At 54.9% G+C, this 27,103-nt stretch overlaps 1 protein-coding gene across 2 annotated transcripts in view; it reads left to right on the forward strand.

The window, feature by feature from the left end:
* The window catches only part of SDK2 (sidekick cell adhesion molecule 2), a 267,499-nt gene that overhangs the window by 103,671 nt on the left and 136,725 nt on the right, over positions 1-27,103 (forward strand). For both annotated transcript variants that reach the window (XM_067715828.1, XM_067715829.1), the window contains exon 2: positions 18,458-18,617. In XM_067715828.1, the coding sequence (XP_067571929.1) occupies positions 18,458-18,617 (160 nt within the window). The remainder of the gene's footprint in view (positions 1-18,457; positions 18,618-27,103) is intronic.

Here is a 27,103-nt window from a genome sequence, read left to right on the forward strand (position 1 = left end):
GAAAGATTTAAGTGAAGTCTCCAGGGACCTCCCTGGTGGCGCAGTGGTTAAGAATTGGCCTGCCGATGCAGGGGACACGAGTTCGATCCCTGGTCCTGGAAAATCCCACATGCCATGGAGCAACTAAGCCCGTGTGCCACAACTACTGAGCCCACGTGCTGCAACTACCGAAGCTGGCATGCCTACAGCCTGTGCTCCGCTACAAGAGAAGCCACCGCAATAAGAAGCCTGGGCACCACAACGAAGAGTAGCCCCTGCTCGCCGCAACTAGAGAAAGCCCGCGCGCAGCAACGAAGACCCAACGCAGCCAAATAATAATAATAATAATTAGTAAATACATTTTTAAAAATTAAAAAGAAAGTGAAGTCTCCAGAAGGACGTATTGCTCCCCGGAGATCATCTCTCCCTGGAGATCATCTCTCCCTGGACTCTCCAACAGCACCATGGACATCTGGCATCTGCTCTCATCTTCTTCCATCCCTGCCCCTCCTGCCGCACTGCAGGAGGAACAGAGGAAACTGCAAATGTCACTTCATGAACTCCAAGACTGCACGGTCTTGGTCCCCACTCTGTCCCAGTGTGTCACATGGAGGCCGGTGCGGAGCTGACAGTCCAGAGCCACTGGATTAATCCATGAGACAGTGACTCACAAGGATCGCCCTGACTGCCCCACTAATCCTCGGCAGCCCCCTCTGTCCCCAGGACCCACGGCACCTGGTCCCCAGGGCTGAGGTAGGCTGTGCTCCAAGGTGCCTCACCCGTTGGAATGCCATCTCTCCAGCCGGCCTGAAGGGCCTCCGGGTGTGGCCATGTCTTTGTGTTCCAGGGCCGTAATTGGTGTTCACTTCGCAGAAGGGTCAGTGAGATGAGTCATGACCTTGAGACTATCTGGGCTGAGAAGGTGCAGGTCCTTTATTCCATCCTCATCAAGGGTCGTTCAAGACCGTCCTCTCCTCTGGGAAGCAGGGAACAAAATTGACTAGAGTTGGGAGAGGCGGGAGATGGAGCTTGGGCTGATCCTACCCCCCCAACAAGCCCCCAGGATGCACGGGCACGAACATACGCACGCACGTGCGCGCACACACTCAGAAACGCCAGTGCCTCTCCACCGCCCTCAGGATGACATCCAAACTCCTGAGCACAATTGATAAGCCCTTTATTCTCTGGAACCTCAACCCTCCCCATTCATTTATTCAAAAACCCAGCTAGGAGATACCTCTGCATTTTCCCGTTTTTTCCTTGCCCCACTTCTATGAGGCAGGCACTATTATCTCCACCTCCTTCTCCTTAAATGAGGAAATCAGCTCAAAGGGACTAAGTGATTTGCCCAAGGTCGTGCAGCTCCTAATTGGAGAAGACAGGGCTTGAATCCAAGTTCACTCTGCAGCGGCCTGCGCCCATGGCCGCTGGGCCAGCTAGCCTCCCCCGGCCCTGCAGCCGCAACCCTGCACCCTCCATCCCCGCCGTCCGGGAACACCTGAAGTTCCCAGAAGCCACTGTTCTCTCACGCTTCCTGGCTTTTGCACATGTGGCACCCTCTGCGCATGACAGCCCCCGCCTGGTACACATCCTTTAGGATGCTGCTGGGACCACCTTTCCTGATGGTCCCTCCAGGCCTGGGGGGCGAGCTGTGCCTGCGCCGTGGGCCTGATGTGTCACGGGCGTCCCTCCACCGTCACAGGGCTTATCCATCTCCCTGTGAGCCTGTGAGCAGCTGGAAGACAGCGGTTTTCTTCCGGTTCACCGTGTCATCTCCCAGCACATAGTAGGTGCTTAAAAAAAACCGGTTGCTGAATTAGGGAGTTGAGTGAATGACTGACTGAATGAAATGTGTACCTTCTATTATGACTGAGGGCCACGGGCATTTGTGTGAGCTGGACGTCCAAGGCACAGAAACTCTAGGGAGGAGGGTGGGGGCCTTCAGTGGGGATGGAGGGGCCAGTGCAGGACCTGGTGTCTGGAGCGAAGGCTCTGATGCTGAGTGTGCTGCTTTGAGGGAAGGCAAGGGGGAGCGGAGAGTCAGGAGAGGCGGAGGAGGGATGACAGGAAGGTCAGGAGGCCCAGCCAGGCCCCCACCACCTCCTCAGCTTCCTCGGCCTCCGTGAGCCTCTTCCCTGCTCTCTCCCGATCCCGCCTTCTCATTCATTGCTGTGACAGTCTCACATGGGGCTTTTTTGGACCACATGTTTTATCCATTGTTACCAGCCAAACAGCCCGATTATTTTAATTTATTGTCCTTTCCCGTAACTTGGAGCCTTCCCGTCAATGCCTCCCTTTCCCATGCTGGGTTTGCCCACTGCCAAAGCACGGCTCCCAGGTTGCCCTCTGCTCCCCACGCCGGAGCATGGCCGGACAGGGAGCAGAGGCCTCCTGGGACCCTCCTGGCCTTGGCCCTTTGAGGACGGCTTCTGGAGCTCACCTTCTTATATCAGCTCCCCATTCTGGCAACAGGACCCTCACCCATCCTCAATTCTTGCCTCAAGCGCCATCCCTTGCTTACTCCTTGGCTCCCTAGGGAGGGATGGGCAGAGATGAGCCTGGCCATGACCTAAAGGGAAACTGAGGCCAGGAGACCTAGCCCGGTTTGCCCAAGGTCACACAAGTCCTGGGGAAGTGGATCTCAATCGCCCCAACCACGTGCTGTGTGTGATGGTTTGGCCCTGGGGGTCTGGGGGCCTGACCTTGACCTTTCCCTTGGTACCCCGGGCAAGCCTGTGTCCACGGGAACGATGTGCTCATGGAACTCTTGTCCCTGCCTCCCTGGGACTCGTGGGTGGTTGAGGACAGAGCACCCCGAGGTGGCTACCTCTCCTTTGCAGCCCACTTCAGGTGTCACGGTGGAAGGAGCCTGGACTTTGGGGACAGACACCCTTGTGTTCTGATCCTCGTGCCCACACTGGCCATCTGTGTCGCCTGGGCTAAGACACTTCATGAACTGGAGCATCAGTTTTCCTATCTGTACAATGGACAGTCGTACCTCCCTGGGCTCAGGGATCACACACACAGAGCATGGGGACACCTGGTCCTCATAACCAAGGACAGAGGCTGGCTTCGGGGGTGTGGGACCCTGGCTGGGGGTCACTTCTCCAGCCGAGCCAGAGGGGAGAGGGCAGTAAAGGTATGATTCCCAGATCGCTGTCTCTGGATGGCGGGTCCCTGCAGGAAAAGGGGGAGTGCAAGGAACATCTCATCTACTTTCTGAGCCCGGGAAAGCTAAATATCGTCTAGCTGGCTGTGCCCCAATCGCTGGGGGAAGGCGGGGGCTTCGGTCCTAGGAAGGGGGCTGGCCATGTGCGTGGGCGGGCGGTGGAGCGGCCACTCTGCTCTGCTTCCCAGAAAGCCTTGGCTTCTGGGGAATGAATTGGAAAAGGCTGTGCGAGGCCATCCATCACTCAGGTGCCTCCTGCCAACATGCCAATCCTGGCTGCCGTGAGCTCCCTGGCACGTGGGGTGTCGTCAGTCACCATTAGCGGAGCTGGGGCCCCAGGGCGGAGCAGCTGGCATGAGGCTGGGGTCAGGAGGGCATGTTGAGGACCGCGCATCAGAGGTGACCAGTGAGTCTGGGCAGCGATCGGTCGGGGGCGAGGCGGTCAGAGATCATAACAGAAGCCTCTGGAAACAAGAGAATTCCCTTCACTCTCTCTTCATTCGGTATTGAGTTCCTACTCTGTGCAAGCAGCCAGGGAAGGGACCGAGGGCACAAAAATGACTGAGATGTGTCCCCTCACAGCTTGGAGTCCAGTCGGGGCATTCAGAAGATGCGGGGACCCCTGAGGGTTCCTGTGGTGGCTCAGTGAACACAAAAGGGGGGCTCACTTCTACTGGGGGGAAGCATCTGTGAAGCCTCCATAGAGCAGGGGGCTCTGCTCGATGCTGGCTTTTGGGGAGGTCACTTTGAGGGGTGCATCAGGTTCTCGGGGCTGTCATAACCAAGTGCCACTAACTAGGTGACTTAATACAACAGCAGGTTTTGTGTCACAGTTCCGGAGGCTGCACTCTCTCTAAAGGCTGCATGGGAGACCCCTTCCTTCCCTCTTCCAGTTCCCGGTGTTGTCAGCATTCCTTGACTTGTCGAGGGTTTCCTCCAGTCTCTGCCTTTGGCATCACACGGCCATCTTCCCCCATGTCTCTCGCTCTGTGTATCAGTCATATTAAATTCGGACCTGCTCTGACCACCTCATCTTCACTTGATCACATCTGCAAAGACTGTATTTCCCAATAAGCTTATAATCACGGGTACCAGGGTTAGGACTTCAGTATATCTTTGGGGGAACATAGTACAACCATAACCGGGGGTATAACAGGAATCCACGAAGACCATTCCGTGGCACCCAGACCTCGCTCCATCAAGGAGGGTGGAGGCCAGACTTGGAAGACAGCAGTGGAATCTGTTAAGCCCTTGTGCCCATTTTATAGATGGGAGAAATGAGGCCAAGAGCTATCAAGTGAGACAGGGTGACTTGGTGTCAGAAAAGCTAGGCTTAAATCCTCCTTGAAACCCCTCGTCCTCAGTTTCCCCGTCTGCCAACAAAAGGGGCTGGACTAGGCAAGTTGTACGGACGCTCCCCGCTTGGGGTGCGTGGAGCCAGTGGGAGGCCACGGGCGCTCATCTGTTGGGGTTAGAGCTGGGACGGGCTGGCCTGCAGCCCAGGGCTCTGTCTGATGTCCAGCCCAGGCAGCCGCCTCCTTCCTCGCCCCCCGCACACAGGAGGGCTGGGGACCAGCGCCAGGAACATAAACCCCATTTTGACGTGAACCGCGGCACCCGTGGAGATGCTCTCGGTCAACCTGGCGTGTCTCTCATTAGTATGAGTTCCCTGGGTCTCCGTCTCTCTCATTTACTGTCGGCATCAGCTGCCGCCAGGCCCAGCCTTCTCCGGAGAGGGCTGGGGAGCCCGATTAGATCTGGGGACACGGCGTAAGGAGCGAGAGAAGGAAGGGGAGCCGCTGAGCGGAGAGGAGGCCCCTGACCTCCCTGGGTGGGTAACGGTCAGGGCATCAACAGCGGTGAGCGGATACCGGAGCCCCTCCTGCAGCCTCTGGCTTGGCCACCTTTCACACACCACAGATGGGCTCTGGGTTTTCAGAGTGACAGAATGAAGAGGCAGGATGGGGAGTCCCGGCTGGCTCCCGGGCAAGGATTATGAATGCAGCCTCTGGAGCAGGGTGGGGACACTGCCACCTGTCTCTGCCCCTCCCCACCACCCCCCTCCTTTCAGCGGGTTCCCTCTGCTTCTCCAAGCCGGCGGCCAGGCTGCTGTCCAGAAAGGCCACCTGCCACCAGGACACGTGAGCCGAGGCGGCCAAGCCAGGGCCGGGCGGGCAGCGGGGGCATCTGCAGCCTGGGACAGGGCTCAGACGCCCTCGTGACGTTCGGCCTCATCCCCCCTGCACTTGGGGCCGCCCACCCGCCCGCATCTTGGGCTCCCCTTCCCCTCCTGAGTTCACGCTCCGGGTTGGCTTTTGGTGACCCTGGGTTTGGTGGGAGCATCGAGAAAGCGGACTTGTGGTGTTTATCCGTCACTCCACCCTGGCCACTTCCCAGGCACCAGACGTGGGAGGGACTCAACCCTGCCAGACGCCATCCCGCTCTGGACCCCGGGACGGTGAATCCTACCCCATGCTGCTGTGTGGCGAGAATAAGAAAATGCACCTGCGGCCCGGAGCGGAGCGCAGGATCCTCACCAGACCCCGTAGGGTGAACCCTCAGCCAGGCCTGGGATCCTGGTCTTTTAAGTTCTATCCCAGCGAATCCTACCGAGACCTGGCAAGGGGAGTGACGCAGGACTCTGGTGCGCCGAGGAGGCACAAAGAGGGGACCCCATGGTCCACCTGCGAAGCTGAGGCTTTCTGCCTCATTCTTTTTTTTTTTTCTTTTTTTTAATATTGCGGCTGCACCACGCGGCGTTTGGGATCTTAGTTCCCCGACCAGGGATCGAACCCGCACCCCCTGCCCTGGAAGCGCAGAGTCTTAACCACTGGACCGCCAGGGAAGTCCCTCTGCCCTCATTCAAACAGCCTGTCAACTTGGGCAGCGGCTGGGGAGGGCGTTCACTTGGAACCAGGATGGGCTTCTAGCCCTGTGCCCGTGAGACTGCTGAGAAACCCAGCCCATCCTCCGTAACCTGCAGAGTGGGCCCCTCGCCCGAATTGGGAGACGCCCTGAGCATCCCATCAGGGGAGGGCAGGGAGGAGGTGAAGACAAGAGCCAGGTGACCTCTTAGGATGTGAAAGAGCTGTTAGAACTTCTCCCTGCCCTCACCGCTAAGGAGCATATGGGGCTGGGGGCAGAGTGGGGAGGGGAAGGGCTGGAGGGGGGTGAGTGGAGGTAGGGGGACAGGGAGAGACCTTGTCACCAGATTTACTTGTTTTTTTCTCAACTGAGATAGACTCATATTGTAAAATCAATGGCTTTCAAGTGAACAGTTCTGTTGCACTGAGTACCTTTGCAATGTGGTACAGCCGGCATCTCTACTTAATTCCAGAACGTTTTCATCTCCCCAGAAGGACCCCCTGTACCCATCAAGCAGTCACTCCCCATCCCCCTTCTCCCGCCACCTGGCAGCCGCCAGTCTCTGTCCTGTCTATGCATTTATCTCTTCCGGATGTTTCATACACATTGACTCATACATGTGCACTCTTCGATGGGAAGACGGAGAAATGTGGCCCGAGCCCCCTGCGTACTCCGCCCCAAAGCCCCTGCCTGCTGGAAAGTCCCCAGGCCCGCTCAGAGGAAGCCGGCGGGTCTGCCCCGGCCCCTGGGTGTGGCTGCCTCCACGTGGCTGTCCCAGGTGGTGGGTGACTGGGCGCCCCAGCCCTGGGCTTTGTCTCAGCGCGGCAGCTAACGTGGGCCCCTGGGCATCTCGCCTGCTAAGTGGGAGGTTGAAGGGCTGGGTCTCAATGACTGCTGTGCCACCGCTACCACCCTCGCCCCGTGAGGTTCAGAGGTGAGAAGTGGGACTTTGTGTGATGGCAAAGGCAGGCCAGATCAGAGATCCAGAAACTCTTTCTAAAACAGGAGGAAAGAGAGAGACAGCGGCGCCTCCTGCTGGTCCGGCAGGGGCAGCAAGGACTCGGTCCCTGCCAGGCCTGGGGGGCTTTCTGCCAGTGACCAGGGCCAGGAAGGAAGGCAGTCAGGGCTGCACCGGGGCCTGTTTCCCTCCGATTGGGCACGGCCCCCAGGTGGTGGCAGCTGGAAAGGAGGGTGGCACGAGTGCCCGTGCAGTGACTGGGGAGGGGCCGTGTGTGCCGGCAGGCGCAAGCGGGCTTCTGTGTATCATCCAGCTTGTAAATTGCTCGGCGCCTGTAACTGCGGAAGGGGCCATCAAGCTGCGTGGTGTTATTATTTATGATGAAGCGCAGAGGTGCCTGCCAGGGACTGGAATGGGCTGAGCGCTGCACGGGATGGACGGCAAATTGAACTCCAATTTTCTGCTCCGCAGTCTTTGTAGCACGCCACAAAGCGCCGGTACACTGGGGTCACCAGCCTGATGAATGTGTGCTCTTCCTGGCGACGGCAGCTCCATCTCGCAGCCTCCCCACAGGCCCGGCCGCAGAGTCCTTCCCTGTGATCCAGGCGCAGCGCTGACCTCAGAGGCCTTGCACAAGGAGGGCAGGCGGCCGTGGGTTCAAAACCCGGCTCTGACTCTCGGGTGACCCATCTCCTCTGAGCTTCTGATGAGAGAAATAAAAGGGCAGGAATCATAACTCGCCCCCGAGGTGGCCGGGAGGATTAAAAGAGAAAACACAGGGAGATCGGCGTGCATTAGGCCTGCAGCAAACACGTCCCCTTCTCTTCCCTTCTCCCAAGGCTGAGCTGCCCACCTGACCCAGGGAAGGGGAGGTGGGGAAGAGCCACTGTTAGCACCCATCTGGGGGTGGTGAGGCCAACTGCCCACCCAGGAAGTTGGGGCTGATGCTAAGTCACATTTTCCACCAGCTTCCCTCACTCCCTGTCTCCCCTTCCTCAGGCCCGGAGCACCATCTTTCTGGAGGGCATGGCCTTTCTCAAGGGTGGGAAAGAGGCAGAAAAGGAGGTTACCCTTGGGAAGCGTGCCACCCAAAGCTTGGGAACGCTGTCCACTCTCTTCACACAGCCCTCTGCGCCCTGTGTCCGGTGGGGCCGTCGCTGGCCAAGGTAGACACTGGGGATCCCCAGGCTTTGGGTCCTTGGAAGCATCCCCAAGCCTACCAGCCCTTGCCCTCGGCTTTTCCAGGCCAGCGGGTGGCGGACGTTTCTCCATCCCCAGAGCTTAGGGGACAGGCTGAGAGTGGTACCCACGGGATGGAGAGAACTCACCTGCGAGGGAATCTTCAAGAGAATCAGCTGGGGGAGTGACAGATGCCATGTGGGACAAGTCTCCGTGGGCCTGGCCAGGCAGCTGACCCCCAAAGCTGAGCTTCGGCAAGCCCTTCATCCCTGGGGGTCTCAGGTCCCAGCTGTGAGACTGGAGAATCGCTCCAAGCTGGTCACCCTCCTGGGGGTCACTGAGGGGAAGATGCGTGTCATCCCCACGGCATCGTGGAGCTTCTTGGAAGAGATTCCAGGAGATAGGGCAAATTTTATCACTGCTTTTATAGCTGAAATGAATCTGAATACACTAAAATGATAATAGCACCATTAGGCAAAAGCATTCTAATCGATGGTATAAGTTTAATCTCTGAACCCTCCAGCTGAAATGTATGACAGGGCTCCCTTCCCCTCTGTTAATTGCAAAATAAACCCATCGGAAATGAGAACCATCTTTTTTCATGCAAGGCTGGGGATGTTTCGGCGTTAATTTACCTGTGCGGTCCAGGCGGGAGGCCCCGGCTGGGAGATGGGCGAGCAGAGGTTACACCAAGTGAGGGTGAGGAATAATAGCAGACCCCCTTGTGTGGGTGCGTTGTGTCAGGCACTGGCCGAACCCCTTCCCCTCTCCATAGGCCTATGAGATAGGCACCACTATTATCCCATCTTTCCGTTGAGGACCCTGAGATGCGGAGGGGTTTCAGAGAGATGTCCAGGGTCACATAGCTAGTGAGTAGCCGAGCCAGGATTCAAATCCAAGTAACCCCACTCCCAGGTCACAAACCACTACTGCTCAGACCTGGCAATGCAAGAGCTGGAAGAACATAGAGGAATGTCGGCTCTCAAGAGGGAGGTGACCTGGCCGAGCTCAACAGCAAGTTCACTTGGCTTCTTCCTTCATGGCTGTGTGGCTTCCTGCATGTCAGACTCATCGCCAAGCTCTGGGACCCGCAGCACATTGGAGCCTCGGAGGGGCAGCGGGCAGGACTGTGGCTTTTTTTTTTTTTTTTTGGCTGGATATACAATCAGCGGAGCTGGCTTGGGGGAGGGTGGCTGGGAGCTTGGGACACACCCCCGCCCTTCACCAGGCTGGGGCCCTCGGCCCCACTCCCCATTCCCCAGGGCCGTGTCGGGGCTCAGTCGGGCTGGCTACCCTGGTGGCTGGGCGCCCCCTAATCAGATTAGATGTGTATTCAAACAAATTGATGATCCGTTCCATGAGATGCTTTTCTGAGCGAGAAATCCATTCGGCAGCAGCTGTGGAGGCCGAGGCATAATTGACTGTCGCCCCCCGCCAGGCCCCCGACGTCAGAAGGTGCCTGGTTCCTGAAGGTCACCGGCGAGGATTAGATTAAGGCGGGCGAGAGCCTCCTTTCCTAGCTAATGAAGCACTTGGCATGCAGGCAGCACCGAGGCTGGACCGGGCATCTGCCGGGAGACAGGGAAGGGGCATAAATTAGCATCTCATTTGTGGGCGAGGCAGTGAGGAGAAGGGAAGCCGGAGGGGAGGAACCAGGGGGCTGGGGGGCTTCGAGACCCTGGCTAGGTGGGCAGGAGCCAACAGGCCGTGTCAGGCATGGGAGTGGGAGGGGGAGGGGCACAGCTGGGGAGCCCGGGGTCCTCTGCCTGCTAGCATCTGCCTGCTGCGTGCACGCCGAACATTTCTTGTGGGGGCAGGGCTCCAACACCCCCATGCATGGCTGATCTTCCGGGTCCCACAGCTCCCTACTCCTGAGCCCCCGTCCAGGCAGCTCCCCAGGAGGAATCGCTGACATTATGCAAAATCTGCAGCTCTCCAGCCGTTCCTACCCAGGTCCTGAACCTTTGCTCAAGACTTCACCAGCCACCCCTAAGCCAGACAGCCGTTCCTACCCAGGTCCTGAACCTTTGCTCAAGGCTTCACCAGCCATCCCTAAGCCAGACTTGATTCTTGAGCCAGCCTGGAGTGGCCGTGAGGGAGCTGGATTCAGAAGACTCAGATGTGAGGCATTCAGGAGGCTATGGGCTCTGTAAGCGGGATGCCTCTGAGTCAGGGGAGACGGGTGGGGCAGCGATAGCGCCCCTGGCTCCCGTTTCCCCATCTCCTCCCCATGCAGTCACCTCCAGGGGTCTGAAGGGCAGAAAGAGCATCCCGTAGGTGCCAAGCGCTGAGCTCCGAATCTGACATACGTTCGCTCCCTTGGTCCTCCCAGCAGCCTCTGGGGCGGGGGTTGGAATCTCTTCCATGGACAGACAAGTGAGACGGGAGGTTACTCTGCTCAAGGTCACACTTTAGTTGGCATAGCAACTGGCATTTAAACCCAGTTTCTCTTCTCTTCCCCCACTGGGACCTTCAAGCCAGACCCTAGGGAAAGGGTGGTACCTGGGGGCTTACGTGGGGAGCAGAGCTTTGGGATGGGGGCCCCAGGTCAGCGGCTCCTTCCCAAGAACCCCCGGGGCTCCGACCCCTGCCTCGTCTTACTTGACCCCTCCTGCCCACATCTATTCATCTTCTGGACTCGGACCTCCCTTAATCCCAGGCTTCTCTCCCTGCACCCCAATAGCCCAGCCCTCCAAAACCCCACCCCTAGGTGGACCCGTCTCCCCTGGGCGGTTCTGCCCCATCATCCTTCCAGTATCCTCTGGACTTATGCCCGGTCAGCCTGCCTGGTTCACCCTCACCCCCAATCTAGTCCTAGGGCCGTGACATTGGAGGCTGGGGTAAGAATGCCCCTGCCACACAACCGGCGTGGCCCCTGTTGTGGCTTCAAAGCCACGACCCTGAGAGAGGCCACCATCCCTCACTTACCACCCGTGAGGGCACGGGTTGGGATGTGAAGAGTGGGACAGCTCAAGGAAGCCCCGTGCTACCTACAGAAAGGTCCAGGACTCTAGAACCTGCCAGATCTGGGTTTCCATCTGTGTGGCAAGGTCAAAAGACCAACCGTTCCTGAGTGTCAGCTTTCTCGTCTGTAAAATGGGGATAAAGGTAGTACCATCCTTGAGAAGTTCTCGTGACACTTAACTGAAGAGATGGACATAAAGCACTTGATGTGTGGGAAGTTGCATAGGTCGTATGAAATAAAGGCAGCAGGAATAGATGTGTAGGGAGAAGTGGGGTTTGTGGAGAGGGGCCTGTCCAGAGCCCCTGCTTCCTCTGACCCGGGGCCCAGCCTGCTTAGGTCTGTGGCCACCAGCCAGCTCCAGGGTGGGGACCAGTTAGGAGGGCATGGAGGTCAATCCAGGACAAAGGTGACGGTGCAGAAGCTAGGGGGTGGTGAGCTGAGAAAGTTTGAGAGAATCCCAACCTCCACCCCGTCCCCGAGCTTTCCAGAGACACTCCCGATGGCTGTGTAGTTACTGCGGGAGAGCTGCTAAAAGAGAAAGGCTGTGGGGTCTTTCAGAGCTGGGAAGGGGACTGGTCCAGGCCCGGTGCCCCGTGAAGCTGGCTCTGGAGGGCAGATGGACACCTTTTGGCCAACTAATTGCACTGGTGGTGGGTGGAGGTCTTCACCCTGACTGGCACTGCCAGCTGGCAAGGGTCTGGCTCCAGGGGAGGTGGGGTTCCCAGGCCTGGGCTGGCTGGGAAGTCAAATCCCAGGAGAGATTGGGGGGGGACCCCTAGAGAAAGATGACATTATTGTGCTGGGGGCTGAAGGGAGGGGAGAGGTTGAAGTTGAGATAAGCGTCTGTGTGGGGCTATTTCGCCTGGAGCTTGGAGTAGAAGGATGACGATAAGTGTATTTAGCGGGAATTTGGAGGAAAAGCCAGCCAGGGGCCCCCTGAGCTGTTCTGGGAAACGAGAAGGAAGCCCAGGACTCAGGCCTCTTGTCCACCTCTGAAGGCGGCTCTTCCTTCAAGAGGCTCAGGCTCTGGTGGTCAGGGACCCCCAGCCACGCCACACCCCCGTGTCCTGTGCACACGGAAGGCCTGTCCTTTCCTGCATCACCAGCAGGGCCGCCCGCGACTGTTGACCCTGCCCAGTCACATACGTGTTTGCATCTGTGTGTACACATCTGATTATAAATAAGCGATAAACACATTGGATTATGAATAAGTAATCCACACCTGTGGGACGCAACGGAAAAGTTGCAAAAAAGCGTAGGGTAAAAAGTAAACCCCTCCCCACCCAGCCCCCAGCCACCCAGTCCTCCTCCCTAAAGCGCCACTGAGCCCAGTTTCTTATGTGACCCCCGAGAAAAAGCCTGCGCCTATACAGGCAAATCTATTTTTATCCTTGAAAAGAAAAAAACAAACCAAACTTGTGCACAAGTGGTAGCAGATCACACACCCCATTCTACACCCTGCTTTTTTCACTTACCAGTAGCTCTCAAAATTTGTTCCAGAGCCTTTCGCTATAGAGAATTCTATTGTTTGGAGGTGCAATCATTTCTTTAACCATCATCACCCTCTTGACAGGCATTCAGGTCATTTCCGAGCTTTTGCTGTTACAAAACATAGCGTTGCCATGAAGTGCTGTCACTTCACTCGTGCACGGGTGTGTGTGGAGGAGAAATTCCTTGAAGAATTGGGGGATGGGGAGGTGCGTTTTTAGTTTCGACAGAGTTGCCACATTGTTCTGCATAGGTGGGGTACCAAGGACAGTCCCCAAAGCTGTGTGCGCGACACCCGGGTCTCCGCGGGCCGGCCAGCCCGGGGTATTATCGCACTTTCAGATCTTGGCCGAAGTGATAGGAAAAAAAAAAGTGTCTTATTGAGTTTCCCTTGCCTTTCTCTTATCACGAGGTTCAGCATCTTTGTCTATGTTTCAGAGTTACTTGCAGTTCTTTTCTGTGAACGGTTCATATCCTTTGCCCGTTTCTCTGTAGGTTTGTTCATCTTTTTCTTATTGATTTATGGGAATAGTTTTTATATCAGGAAGACGAGCGCTTTGTCCCTGATAGAAGTTGCAGATATTTTCCCCCCGTTTGTCATGTGTTGCCTTTGGTTTATGGACATTTTTTTTCCATGCAAGATTTTTATATAGTTGAAGGTATCAATCTGTTGTATGACTTTCTGGAGTTTGGGTAGTACTTAGAAAGTACTTGGCGAATTCTTTTGCTTCACCAAGATTGTATATTTTAAAACCCCGGTGATTTTTTTCTAGTTCTTTTAGAATTTCATTTTTCTTGTTTAAAACATTGATCCATCTAGAATTTATTTTGAGGTAAAGTGTGAGGAAGAGATCCCGCTTGATTTTTTTTTTTCCCCCAGATGGCATCCTGGTTTTTCCAAGGCCATTTGTTGAATAATTGATCTATTCCCCACTGACCTGAAATTCTATTTTCGTCCTGTCTTAAATATCCCATATATATTGGGGCATATTTCTGGCCTCTCTCATTCATTGCTTCATCAGTCTATTTGGACAAGAACACACTTCTTTAATTATTGCAGCTTTATAATAGAGTTCAATATCTGTGCTAGTCTCCTCTGCTTACCATTCTTTTTCAGAATTTTCTTGGCTATTCTTTTGTGGTCTTTTAAAATGTGCACTTTCAAATCACTTTGTCTAGTTAAAAAATCCTCTGTGTGTGTGCTTTCAAAGTGTTGATTCTGTCCACTGTTCTCCTCCATTTCCGGTTATCCCTTCCCACTGAGAACGTGGCTAGCAGGCCTGCTGTGTACAGTAGTCCAAGTTGTGTACTGCACAGTCCTAGAACTAAGGTTGAGAGGAGCTGCTGGCCCCTGCCAACAGGGTATGAGCTCTTCCCTCCAGGGAATCTGCCCATCTACATGTCCGATCAAGAATAGAATAGCTGCCTCTCCTATAGCGTGCGCCAGGCACCTTCCTAAGCACTTTATGTTTTTTAATTTATTTAAGCGTCACAACAAATATATCCCCAATTTACAGCTAAGGAAACTGAGGTGCAAAAAGTCGAAGTAACTTGCCCAAGGTCAATGATTTGTGCAGTCATGACACAGAAATCTGTTCCTGCACATAAGCACGCGCGTGCGCACACACACACACACACACACACACACAGATTCACACTCAGACATACAGATACACATGCCATCAGATATGCATGCAGACATACACAGAGACACACGTGAACACATACCTGCGTACATACACAGATGCACACAGGCACAGACACTCAAAGACACGCACACAAACGCACACACTGCTGTTCCCACCAGCATCCTTTTCCCATCAGAGTCTTTCCTTCGATGGCTCACACACTCCCACTCCCCCTGCTTTGGGGCAGGGCCAGTCCATCCAGGAAAACCGCCTGGCTGGACTCCCTGCCCTGGCTCTCAGTTCTGCATAGGGCCTCCCTCCCAAATCCCTGTACCCAGAGAGGAGGGGGCCTTTAGCCTTTCAGGAAAAGGAGGTATGACCGCATAGCAGGGACTTGGGGAGGGGAACCTCAGCTTCTGCCAGACCGCCTTGTTAGGATAACCTGGGATGAGGGATGCAGCTCTGAGCTGGGTACCCAGCAGGTTCTCAGGAAAGGCTAACCGCATCCCTCCCCCCTCCACTTCCCCCAAGTCATTGTCTCCAGCGGCCTCTGGAATCAACTCATCCAAGCAAAAGCCATTCGGCTCCAGACTGGCACCCCACCCCACCCCCGGGAGAGCGTGAGGAACGAACTGGCAAATGCAGACATGGGGGTGCATCGCCCAGGGAGCCGAGTTGCAGAGGCGAGGGTTTGGGTGCAGAGCGCGTGTGCCCGCGTGCGCGCGCACCGACTGTTCTGGCTCTGAGTCGGCCCGCCTCGAAGGGATTTAATCAGTGGGGGCTGGGAATGTTGTTGTTTTTAAACAAACAGGGGATGACAGGAACTAACAGAGTGTTTTTTTTTTCTTTTAACATCTTTATTGGAGTATAATTGCTTTACAATGGTGTGTTAGTTTCTGCTTTATAACGAAGTGAATGAGTTATACATATACATATGTTCCCATATCTCCTCCCTCTTGCGTCTCCCTCCCTCCCACCCCTCTAGGTGGTCACAAACCACCGAGCTGATCTCCCTGTGCTATGCGGCTGCTTCCCCCAGCTATCTATTTTACGTTTGGTAGTGTCTATATGTCCATGCCACTCTCTCACTTTGTCCCAGCTTACCCTTCCCCCTTCTTAAAGACTCGATTCAAAGGGCTCTTGAAAGCTGCTGGAGAATGAATGCGCCTTTGAAGTGCGAACGTGTCCATTTGTTAAACTGAGAGCGAGCCAGCTGCCTCCGAGGGGTGGGGAATCGTTTTCCTTGGCAAATGGGGGCTTGCCTCCCTCTCTGCCCTCCGCCACCTCCAGAGGTGCGCTAGGACCCCAAAGCGAGGGATCCGGCGTGGCGGCCACTCTCCCAAGACACACTCTAGAAGAAGCGCCTTTTCTTTTTTTCTTTTTTAACATCTTTATTGGAGTATAATTGCTCTACAATGGTGTGTTAGTTTCTGCTTTATAACAAAGTGAATCAGCGATATGAATACATATATCCCCATATCCCCTCCCTCTTGCGTCTCCCTCCCTCCCACCCTCTCTCTCTATCCCACCCCTCTAGGTGGTCACAAAGCACCGAGCTGACCTCCCTGTGCTATGCGGCTGCTTCCCACTAGCTATCTATTTTACATTTGGTAGTGTATATATGTCCATGCCACTCTCTCACGTCGTCCCAGCTTACCCTTTCTACTCCCCGTGTCCCCAAGTCCATTCTCTGTGTCTGCGTCTTTATTCCTGTCCCGCCCCTAGTTTCTTCATATCAGTAGGCACCTTTTCAACCACCTTGAAGGCAGTGTGCTCACATGACGGTCGTGAAGAGTGAGGGAGAGACCTGCGAATAGGTAGCGTCAACTCCGAGACGGGAACGCGCACGGTCACACAGAGAGACGAGGTGGGGCAGGCTGGTCCAGGGTGCGCCTCTTGCGCGTGTCTGCACCTGCCCTCCAGTGGCCCCCAAGGGGAGGGTCAGTAGCAGGGATGGGGTTCAAGGAAGACCCAGCCACACAGTGTCCAGTGGAGACGGAGGGGATGCAGATGCTGTGCAGCCCGCAGGTGGACCTGGGCCCCAGACCTGCGTGACGGCTTGTCTCGAGTTGTCAGTCTGTGTGTAAGCTCAGAGTGAGGCTTTGTCACAGATGCTGAACCTTATCTGAAAACCAAGGGTGCCCAATTCTGGTTAAATCTGAGGGTGAGGCCCCACTGACGCTCCAGAGATTCAACGTGTGACGCAGGAGGGGCCCCGACGCCCCCACCCCTAGTGGGCTGACCAGCCTGCCAGGCCGCGTCTTGATTCACTCCCTGCCACCCTTGAAGTCACCCCCTCCCCGACTCCTGACACGTGCCCCTTCCTCTTCTTTGGTTTGTTCCATATCTTAGGCCAAAAGAATAGTGTCTTATGGTTTTCACCCTCTGGACCCCCAGGGGAAAGTTAGCACTCGGACCAAGGCATATCTGGGGCATCGAGGATGATGGAACACCCACCCTGGTGGGGACACCCACTCTCTGATGTTGGGGAAGAAGTGGACATTTGCAGAACATTTACTCTGGGCCAAGCACGGACCTAGCATTTTCACAATTCCTATCTTATTGAACCCTTGAGATATCAAGGTGGCTGTTTCTCTTCCCGTGTCTCCTGGTGGAGAAACTGAGTCTCGGAAAGATGAACGCTTGTCCACGCCCAGGCAGCTGGGAGTCGCAGGCTGAGCACAGACGGGAACGTGGTGCCAGGACCCCTCCCCCACCACGGGGCTGGAGGTCGGGACGCCCGGTGCCTGGCTAGCCAACAGCTTCCCGACTTTGAGCACTGCCCGCCCCTCGGGGCGCAGTGTGATGGGTGGAAGGTGCTTGCACTTGCGTCTGGCAAGTCTGGACCTGACTCCCCTTTAGCGGCACGTGGCCGTGGGGTCCCCGAGCGGTATCCCTTACCACAACGGGAGCGCTGCTGTGAGCGCCGGGTGATACGTGGGTGAGCCGGTGAATGGTGCTTTCTGGAGCTCGCTCCCTCCATCTGTCAGATGCAAGGGCTCGGCGGCGGCACGAACTCTGGGAGTCTCGCCTTAAGCCCATCTTCTCCTCCATCCACGTTCCACCTTCATCAAGGCAGGTGCGGGACTCTAGGTCTAGCCTGCAGGGCTGGCTCCTCCCCTTCCAGCTGTGTTGCCCTGGGCGAGTTTCTAACCGCTTTTCTAAAAGGGGATTATGATCCTGTCTGGTTGTGGGCTTGCGTGTGGATTAAATGAGCATATGTTAAAGCCCCAGGAACAGCCCAGAACCTAGCAGGTGCTTCAGTCCTTGTGTCGTCTCCAGATCCTGGCTCCTCCCCCAGCCCAGCCCAGCCCCTAAAGGGCAGGTCTGCTCAATGATGGGCTTGGAGGCCCTCTCCCCGTTCCCCCCTCTCTCCCTGTCTTTTTGTCAACCCCCTTGTCTGTTTCACTTCTGCCCTTTTTCCCACTGGCCAGAGAGCGGAAGGCCTCTATTTCCACCCAAAGCTGTTGGTCTGAGTGGTCCCCTTAAGTCCGGGATCCGGAGTGTGTTGTCTCCGTCGAGGGCAGCCGCTGTGCGGGGGTGGGGGCTCGTGCTTGGCTGGACTGAGTCAGGTCACAGGGTTAGGGTAGGGAGCATAGCAAGCGCTGGACCCACACCCACGGCCCAGCAGTGCCATTTCCTCTGCCCCGACGGCAGCCTGGTGTGCGAACGGGGAGGCCGAGGCAGGACCGGGGATGGAAGACCCGGGATGGAAGACCCAGGACCCGGGATGGAAGATCAAGCAGCCTGGCAGTGGAGGGGCCCGACCGGAGGGACTCTGCCCTTGATGCCTTTGCAGGGTTTCCTCCAGCCTTGGGAAGCAGGATTCAGGGCAGCCCCGTCACCCGCCACTTCTGTCAGCGCAGGTGTCCCTGTTTCCCTTTCCCTTTGGCTGAAGTGCAGTAAGCGCCGTCGACCCCCCCCCCCCTTCTGCTCTGGAAGGAGAAACCAAAGCAAAGGGTATGGACGGGTTGGGGATCCCGAGGGGAGAGAGGTGGAAGGTACTGGAGCGGAGGGGTGGCAGCAGTGGCGGTGAGCTGGTGGGGTCTGGAAGGAGGGTGGCGGGGAGAACTCACTCTGAAGACAAGTTCTGCTCAGGCACGTGACCTTGGCAGGTTACCCGCTGCACCTGCCCCGTCTGCCTCGGGGCCTCCGGGCTCCAGCTGAGCCGCCGCAGGCAGGTGAGCCGGTGATAACCAGCAACGTTGTGTCTCTGTTTCCCGCAGATGACGTGGCCCCCTACTTCAAGACGGAGCCGGTGCGAACACAGGTGCACCTGGAGGGGAATCGCCTGGTACTCACATGCATGGCCGAGGGCAGCTGGCCACTGGAGTTCAAGTGGCTCCACAACGACAGGGAGCTGACCAAGTTCTCTCTGGAGTACAGGCAAGCGTGCCGCCCCTTTCTTCCCACCCGGCCTCCAGGGTCCTGCTGTGTCCTGAGGGGGTACCAGGGCACTGGGCAGGGGCGCCGTGTGGCGGTTTTGGTGGGGGAGCCCCGGCTCCAGTGTTGCTGGGAGGCTGGGGTGACAGAAGTAGGGGGCCAAGGCCGCCCTTGCCCAGGGTGAGAAGACGCTGCCCCGCTGCACCCGGCAGAAGATGGCTGGGTGGCCAGGCAACCGTGGACGGGGCAGAGGTGATGACTGAGGTAGGGGAGCCCGCTGCCAGCAGCTAGACTGTGGCCACGGCTGTGACCAGATCCCCACCTCCCCTCCCCACTGAGAAGAGCCCTGCTCTCTCGGGGGAGCTACTGGAGGGGCCTGGGTCCAGCAGATGGGTAGGGCATGCAGCTACCTGGGGTCTGTAAGGGGCAGACAGATTCTGTTTGGGAGGGCAATTCGGGGGGGACATGGAGGTGGGACCTCCCCCGCCAGGGCCTTTGCGCTTATCTCCACTCCCTGCTGTGCCCTTCCACTGGGCTCTGGGTTGGGCTGCCCTTCCTTCCCCAGGACACTGCCAAGTGGGGATAAGGGAGAACAGGGAGAGAGAGAGAGAAAAACAGGGTCTCAGTGAGAGCAAGTTTGCTACCAGAAGAGTGAGCAGTGGGGCAGCTACTCCCCAAGCCGGGTAGCCTCCAGCCTTTCTCCCGGCTCTCCTTCCCCCTGCTTCTGTCCTCCTATCTCGGCCTTTTTTTATTGGCTCCTGACCCTGTGCCTGGCGATTAATCCCCAGGCCTGATGTGCATAATTGGTTTTGTTGGGGAAACAAGATTGTCTTGCCCTGGGGATGTTGATACAAATCTGCCACCAGGGACAGGAATGCAAACGAGAGGAGGGGGATTTAATTGCTTGAGAATTGGTCCTTTCCAGAAAACCATCCTTTTCTTCATGAAGCAGGGAGGCCAGAGTTTGGGGTGACCCCCATGCCCAGGTTCCTTCTGCCCCAGCCCTGGCCTGGATGGGATGGTGATGAGAGCCGAAAATTCGGCCTCTGTGCACCAGTGCCAAATCTCAGACACAGAGTTTGGGGTGAAGTAGAAAAGAATAGCTTAATTGCTTTGCCAGGCAAAGGGGGACACAGTGGGCTCATGCCCTCAAAAACTGTGTCCCAACCTGTGATGATTTGGTGAGGAGTTTTATAGCAATAGTTCAAGGGTGGGATTACTGATAAGATTAGGGTGTATGCAGGGCCTGCACTCCTTTAATCTGGCCTCAGGTGGTCTCTTTTTTTTTTTTCATAAATTTATTTATTATTTATTTTTGGCTGCGTTGGGTCTTTGTTGCTGCGTGCGGCTTTGTCTAGTTGCGGCGAGCGGGGGGCTACTCTTCATTGCGGTGCGCGGGTTTCTCACTGCGGTGGCTTCTCTTGTTGCGGAGCTCGGGCTGTAGGCGTGCGGGCTTCAGTAGTTGTGGCACGCGGGCTCAGTAGTTGTGGCGCATGGGCTTAGTTGCTCCGTGGCGTGTGGGATCTTCCTGGACCAGGGCTCGAACCCGTGTCCCCTGCATTGGCAGGCGGATTCTTAACCACTGTTAAGGCCACCAGGGAGGCTCCTCAGGTGGCCTCTTGATGAGCTTCTGTGGTTCTTGAGGTTATCAAACTGTGACCTTCCCTCTGGAATGAAGAACGCTTCATTAGTTCATCTTCCATTTGTTGGGGGTTTTAGTTCTGTAACGAGCTCAAAGATACTGTTGTGTGTGTCCCTTGAGGAGGGACCAGGACCTGCCCCAAGGCTGCACTGTTGTTTCTTGACTGCTCCTCCCTTGTCTCTGCATCCCCTCCCTTCCCTGATTAGCAGCTGTTCTGATCTGCCCTTTGGGACTCAGGGAAGGTCATGGAGGCTGAAGGCTATTCCCTACATACAAGAAATGGGGGACACAGAAAGACTTTGGTGCCTAGGAGCCCCACGAGGTTCTGCTTGGTTTCAGTGGGCGTGGCCAGTTTGGCAAAGGAGGGGCCAGGAGAGGCCGGGGCAGGACGACCACCCTCCCCTCTGTGGCTGGTGAGAGATCGGGACCAGGATGCAGGAGGCCCTCCAGGGCTGGCCACTCTGGGCCTCGGTTCTCCAGGGAGCCTCCCAGGGTGGTCCCCGTGATGGTTTTCAGCTGGGGCCCAGAGCCATTCAAAACTGGCACCCTGGGCAGTTTTGACCGTGCCCATGAAAAGCCCCTGCAGCCGCTTAGATACTGAACATGCCTGAATGGGCACCCCAAGAGCACGCTGATGGCATGCCACGCTCTTAATGGTGCCCTTGCCCTCGTCTTGAGCTGGAGGCAGGACCCAGGAGGAGCAGGAGAGTTGGTTCTTGATCTGTTTCACAGCCATTCTTTTGGTGCCTGAAGCTGCAGGGACGTGGGGTGGGCTTTACACAGAAGCGGATCCTGGCTCAGCCTCCGGTTCAGACTTGCCCAGCGATGGAATGGGCTTCCTCGGGACACAGTCAGCAACCTGTCCCTGGAGGCATCCAAACGGTTGTCAGGGTGCAGCTGTTGATGATGGTAATGATGATAACAGTCATCAGCAATGAAAAAGAATGTATTACCTGGCAGACGGCGTGATGGGCGCTCTGAGAGCGTCTTGTTTAATCCTGCCAGCAATCCCACGGGTAGGTTCCAGTGTTTTCTCCATTCTACAGACGAGCAAACTGAGGTTTAGGGAGATGAAACAGTCCACCCAAGGTCAAGTTGTTGAGTTGGGCTTCACATATAAGTCACATAACTACAGGACTAGAATTCTTTACCATCCCCCACACGGCCTCCCGTTGAAGAAAGACTGAAGCCATCGCCTCCTCCGTGTGTATCCTAAGCATCTTTCTGCTAACTGTGCTCTGCACGTTCTAGAAAACAAAGCTCCATTTCAGAGCTTAGTTGGGTGGAAGTTATTCAGGGAGACGTAAATGGACGTCCATTCGGGAAACTCATCCTCCTGCCTCCTCATCCCCAGGAAGGCTGGCTGTTACAGCAGGGGATTCTTTTCTTTTCTTTCTTTCTTTCATTTATTTTTGGCTGTGTTGGGTCTTTATTGCTGTGCGTGGGCTTTCTCTAGTTGCGGTGAGCAGGGGCTACTCTTCGTGGCAGCATGTGCCTGCCGTGTGCCCGAGGACAAGTCAATCAGGATTTTCCTCTAATCAAAAATATGCTGTGGGCTTCCCTGGTGGCGCATCCGCCTGCCAGTGCAGGAGACACGGGTTCGAGCCCTGGTCCGGGAAGATCCCCCATGCCGCGGAGCAACTAAGCCCGTGCGCCGCAGCTACTGAGCCTGTGCTCTAGAGCCTGCGGGCCACAACTACTGAGCCCACGTGCCACAACTACTGAAGCCCACGCGCCTAGAGCCCGTGCTCCACAACAAAGAGAAGCCACCGCAATGAGAAGCCCGCACACCACAACAAAGACCCAACACAGCCAAAAATAAATAAATTAAATTAATTTTTTTAAAAAACGAGCTGTGCTCACAGGGAAAGATCTACACTCCTCAGTGTGGCCTTCAGAACTCTTCATGTTCTGCTCCTGACAGCACCTGCTTTAGCTCTTGCTGTTCCCATCTGAGGTAACACATTCCCACCAAACAGGACCCTCACACCACAGGTCCCAGGACAGTTCCTCCCACATGCCCTTTTTTCTGCCTTTGTCCAAACTGTCCTGTCCCCTCCACTTGGAATATTGCCCCTTTCAGAACCTTCTGTCTCTCTCCTGCAGGGTTCCAGCTCTTTTGGAAAGCCTTTCCTGATAGTACACATATGTGTTCTCAATAAATCTCTCTCTCTCAAACACACACACACTCGTTTCTGCCTCTCTCTGCCCTTTGTGACTGTCCATAATACATCCTATTATACTCTGCCTTCTAATTATTTACATGAGAGCCTGCAAATAAACCACAGAATGAAGTGAGAGCCTCAGGCACCTTGGAGGTTCCAGGGATCTCAGGTTCCTGGAGGTTCCAGGAATCTCAGAACCAAGAACTTGATACTACCAGGCCCTCTCCCCTCTGGGCTGCTCAGCTGTGCCCGCCTCTGGGTTCAGACTTCATTCTCATGCAGTGAGTGACACTGAGAAGTTTGGGAATCACAGGCTCACAGCCACATGATTTCAGAGTAGAAGGAATTTCGCCATAGGAGTTCCATGTAGGAAGTCCCAGGGAAGGATTCTGATTGGTCCAGCTTGGATCTGCCCTGACCAATCCCAATGGGAAGCAGCATGGAGTGCTGTGATTGGCCAGGCCTGCATCATGTGTCTACTCCGAGCCATAGGACATTGCGCAGCAGCTCCCACACTAGAGCCACGTGGTGGAAAGGAGGGTGAGAGCTCTTAGCAGAAGAAGGGAAAAGGGTGGTGGGGCAGACAGTAGCCCCCTGTGTCCACTTTACCACCCCTGCCTCCTGTGAGGGCCTGGCTCATGGCAGGTATTTTTCCTTCCTTCCTTTCTTTTTTTTTAATTTTGAAAATTTTCAAATCTTGGAAGAATTATAAGACAGTACCGTAAACACCTGTATACCTTTTTACCATTCCCCAGTTGTTAATATTTTGTATCATTTGTACTCTCTCTTGCTCATTCTATGCACACATAGATGCACGCATCTTTTTTTCTGAATTATTTAAGCGTTAGTTGCAGACATCACGTCACTTCACCCCTAAGTAGAATTTCCTAAAAGCAAGGCATTTTCCTACAGAACTACCACACAATTTTCACACTCAGGAAATTGCACATTGATAAAATACTACTGTCTGACACACAGTCCACGTTGAAATTTCTCCACGTGTCCCAATTATATCCTTTGTGGACCTTTTTATTGTTGCTGTTCAGTACAGGATCTGATCAAGGACCACACATTGGATTCAGTTGTCATGACTCTTCAGACTCCTTAAATCTAGAACTGTTGCTCATTTTTCTTTCCTATCTTTCACGGCATTGCCATTGTTGAGAGTTCAGCCAGTTTTGCAAGATGTCCTCCAAGGATATTACGTAGATATACGTCCATTTCAACGCTTCACAATTACAAGCACCTTAAGTCACTTTGCACCATTATCGGTGATGGTGGGTCTTACCAACTGGTCAAGGTGATGTTTACTAGATTTCTCCCTTGTCCAGGTATCGATGTATTGTCTCTCCTTTGAATGATAACTTGAGACTCTGTGAATATTCTCCTCCCCAGGAATTTCCCACCCAGTGGTTTAATAGTCATTGATGAGTCTTACCTGAATCAATTATTATTACCAAGGTGGTTATGATAAGCAGATTTTTCATCATTCCTTTTACTTATATTAGTTGGCTCGCTTTCTTTCTTTCTTTCTTTCCTTTCTTTTCTTTCTTTCTTTCATTTATTTTTGGCTGTGTTGGGTCTTTATTGCTGTGCACGGGCTTACTCTAGTTGCGGTGAGCAGGGGCTACTCTTCGTTGCAGTGTGTGGGCTTCTCATTGTCATGGCTTCTCTTGTTGTGGAGCACGGGCTCTAGGCGCACAGGGTTCAGTAATTGTGGCACGTGGGCTCAGTAGTTGTGGCTCGCAGGCTCTAGAGCTCAGGCTCGGTAGCTGTGGCACAGGGGCTTAGTTGCTCCACAGAATGTGGTATCTTCCCGGGCCAGGGCTCGAACCCGTGTCCCTTGCATTGACAGGCAGATTCTTAACCACTGCACCACCAGGGAAGCCCACTTGGCATTCTTTCTTGAAAGAAATCTCGCCTTTCTCATCCTCTTTAAAATAATTTAGCATCAGTACAAACTCACGGATAATTTTTTCTATTTAATTTTCCCTAATTTAATCCATTCCCATCATTATTTGGACACTCGTAATAACCCAGAGTTGGCCAATGGAGCTTCTTCAAGCTGGATCTTGAGTCCTTTTGACATGTCCCCAATGGATTTCTAGCACTTTCTTGCTTTTTGCCTCAACAAAATATTCGTTTCCCCTTTTGAATGAATGCCTACTGAAAATCCCATCATGGAGGAGCTCGGTCAGCAGCTTCTCATTATGGTTGTCTCACCACTGCTTTTTGCTGAGGACTTCCTATCTCACCCAAACCCCAGGTTTTTGTTTTTGTTTTTTTTATCAAACTCCAGGTTTTGAGTCGAGTGATAATATCCAATTTTCAGGCAGAAGGATGGCTGAATTGACTCAGCAGGTTGAGTGAAAAGAAGATTGGAAACACTGCCGTAAATTTAACTGTTTCCCACGCCGTCTCCAAAGGAAGAAGTTTGCATTCCCATTCAGTCTCCAAGGGTGTTTATTCTCAGTGGGATCTGTACCAGAATGGGCCGGGGTGTGCGTATCTGTGAGAGAGAGAGAGAAATCTAGAAGAAGGGAAGCCAGTGCCTCCTTCTGAGTACCGGTGACCCTGGGGAGTTTGTGGGTCCGAATCCATCCATGGGGACAGAGTGGAAATAGCCTGGACTTTGGGGTTAGGCCCGCGTGAATACAATCACACTCCTACCGCTTACTAGCTCTGTGACTTAGGGCAGAAATACTTAGCCACCCTGAATTTGTTTTCTCACTTTGGAACTGGGCACGGTAATGCCTACCTTAGAGGGTTGTCGTGAGGGTTAAATGAGATGCTATGGGACAAGTCCAGTCCCGGGTGCAACAGACATGAAATAAAGGGTACCTGTTAGGATTTTACAGGGTATCATCTTGATAGAATAATGGGGCAAATAACAAAGCCGCCAGAAATCTCGTGTGCAGGTGAGCACACCTTCCTCCAAGGGGTCCCAGGGCTCTGGTTATATATATGCTTCTTTAAGTCTCATATACACATTTAATGGTTATGAGCGTGCAAAGCACATAGATGTGTCTGCGTGACTTCCTGACTCTATGGGTTAGTAAACCCACATAAAGGTCAGGTCCTCTCTGGAGCCTCTCCCACCACCCCCCTTCCCTCCCATGGGGGGGCATCTCTCCAGGTTGAATCAGGTCAGCCTCCGTTTGCATCCATGTCACCAGCCAGGGCTGCGTGCATTGGGACTATCCCCCCAGCTCAAGAAATGGCAGGTCAGGCAGTGGCTGTAGGGGAGGAAGGGGGATGGACATTAACCTCCCGTCCTTGTGACCATGTCCTAGCAGAGTCTTCAACCAGATTATTTTGTCCCACCTGGGTAACGCCTTCTGCCATAATTAGTCTCACACTTAAAATCAAACAGGAAAAACAAATCAGCTAGGCAGACCACACACACACACACACACACACACACACACACACACACACACACACACACACACACACACACGTTCCCACACGCAGTCAGGCACGCGTATCCATAGAAAAACTGTTTATCCAGACTCACTCGCTTTCAAGAACTTAATATACATCATTTCACAGCAACACTAGGAAGTGTTATTACCCTCATTTTGCAGACGAAGCTCACAGAAGTTCCAGAATGTGGCTGGGCTCCTCCCGGGAGCAGCTCCAAGAGGTCCGTCACCTGAGTGCGTTTTGCCCTTTCTGCACAGATGCACACAGGTTCCCGATTGGGTTCCTTCTGCCCCACTTTTGTCACTGTGTGTCGTTCTCTGGCCCAAGAGACAAGAAGCCGAGGGCCCCTCAGACCCTCTGGGGGGCAAGCGTGTGGGTGTGAGACCAGCTGAGGCTGAGTCCATCCTCCGAGGCCCCAGATGGGCCCCGCTGGGTGTAGAGACGGGCAGGTGTGTGGAGGGGAAGCTCAGGTGAGCCAGGCCGGGCGTCTGGCTGGCCCCCGCTGTGTCCTCAGCCCTGCTGCCAGCCTGACGTCCTTTATGGTGGAGCTGTAGCATCTGGGAGGTGCACAGGCTCGGTGGTGGGGAGAAGAAAGCCCAGTCGAGGCAGAGACCCACGCGTGAGATGGCCCTGGCTGTGGTCACAAAACAGGGGACCCCTGCAGAGCAGCTGCAACCTTTGAAATCCTTCAGAGGAGAGGATGAAGAGAAACTCCAGGGCTTCCCTGGTGGCGCAGTGGTTGAGAGTCCGCCTGCCGATGCAGGGGACACGGGTTTGTGCCCCGGTCCCACATGCCACGGAGCGGCTGGGCCCGTGAGCCATGGCCGCTGAGCCTGCGCGTCCGGAGCCTGTGCTCCGCAACAGGAGAGGCCACAATAGTGAGAGGCCCGCGTACGGAAAAAAAAAAAAAAAAAAAAAAGAAGCTCCAGTGCCAGCTGCTTTGTCTCTGCCTTCTCCTCTGGCCTCCCCTTAGAAGTGAGAGCAGGCAGCAGAGGCCAGGGAGGCAGAGGCTGGTGGGCTTTCCAGAGGGCACGTGCCACCTGGGTGCCAGGAACCAAGCCACACTCTTCCCCACAGCGGTTCTGGGAGATTGGTGCTATTATTATCTCTGCTTCTTAGCTAGGAATCACAGTTCAGAGAGGTCCAGCGACTTGCCTAAGGTCACACAGCCAGATCTGGAGAGCCAGGTTTCACCCAGGATCATTCAGACCCCAAGCCTGTGTCCCACCCCCTGCTCCGAGCTGTCTTGCCGTGCT

The sequence above is a fragment of the Pseudorca crassidens genome, chromosome 19 (genome assembly GCF_039906515.1).
Source record: "Pseudorca crassidens isolate mPseCra1 chromosome 19, mPseCra1.hap1, whole genome shotgun sequence".
NCBI lineage: Eukaryota > Metazoa > Chordata > Mammalia > Artiodactyla > Delphinidae > Pseudorca > Pseudorca crassidens.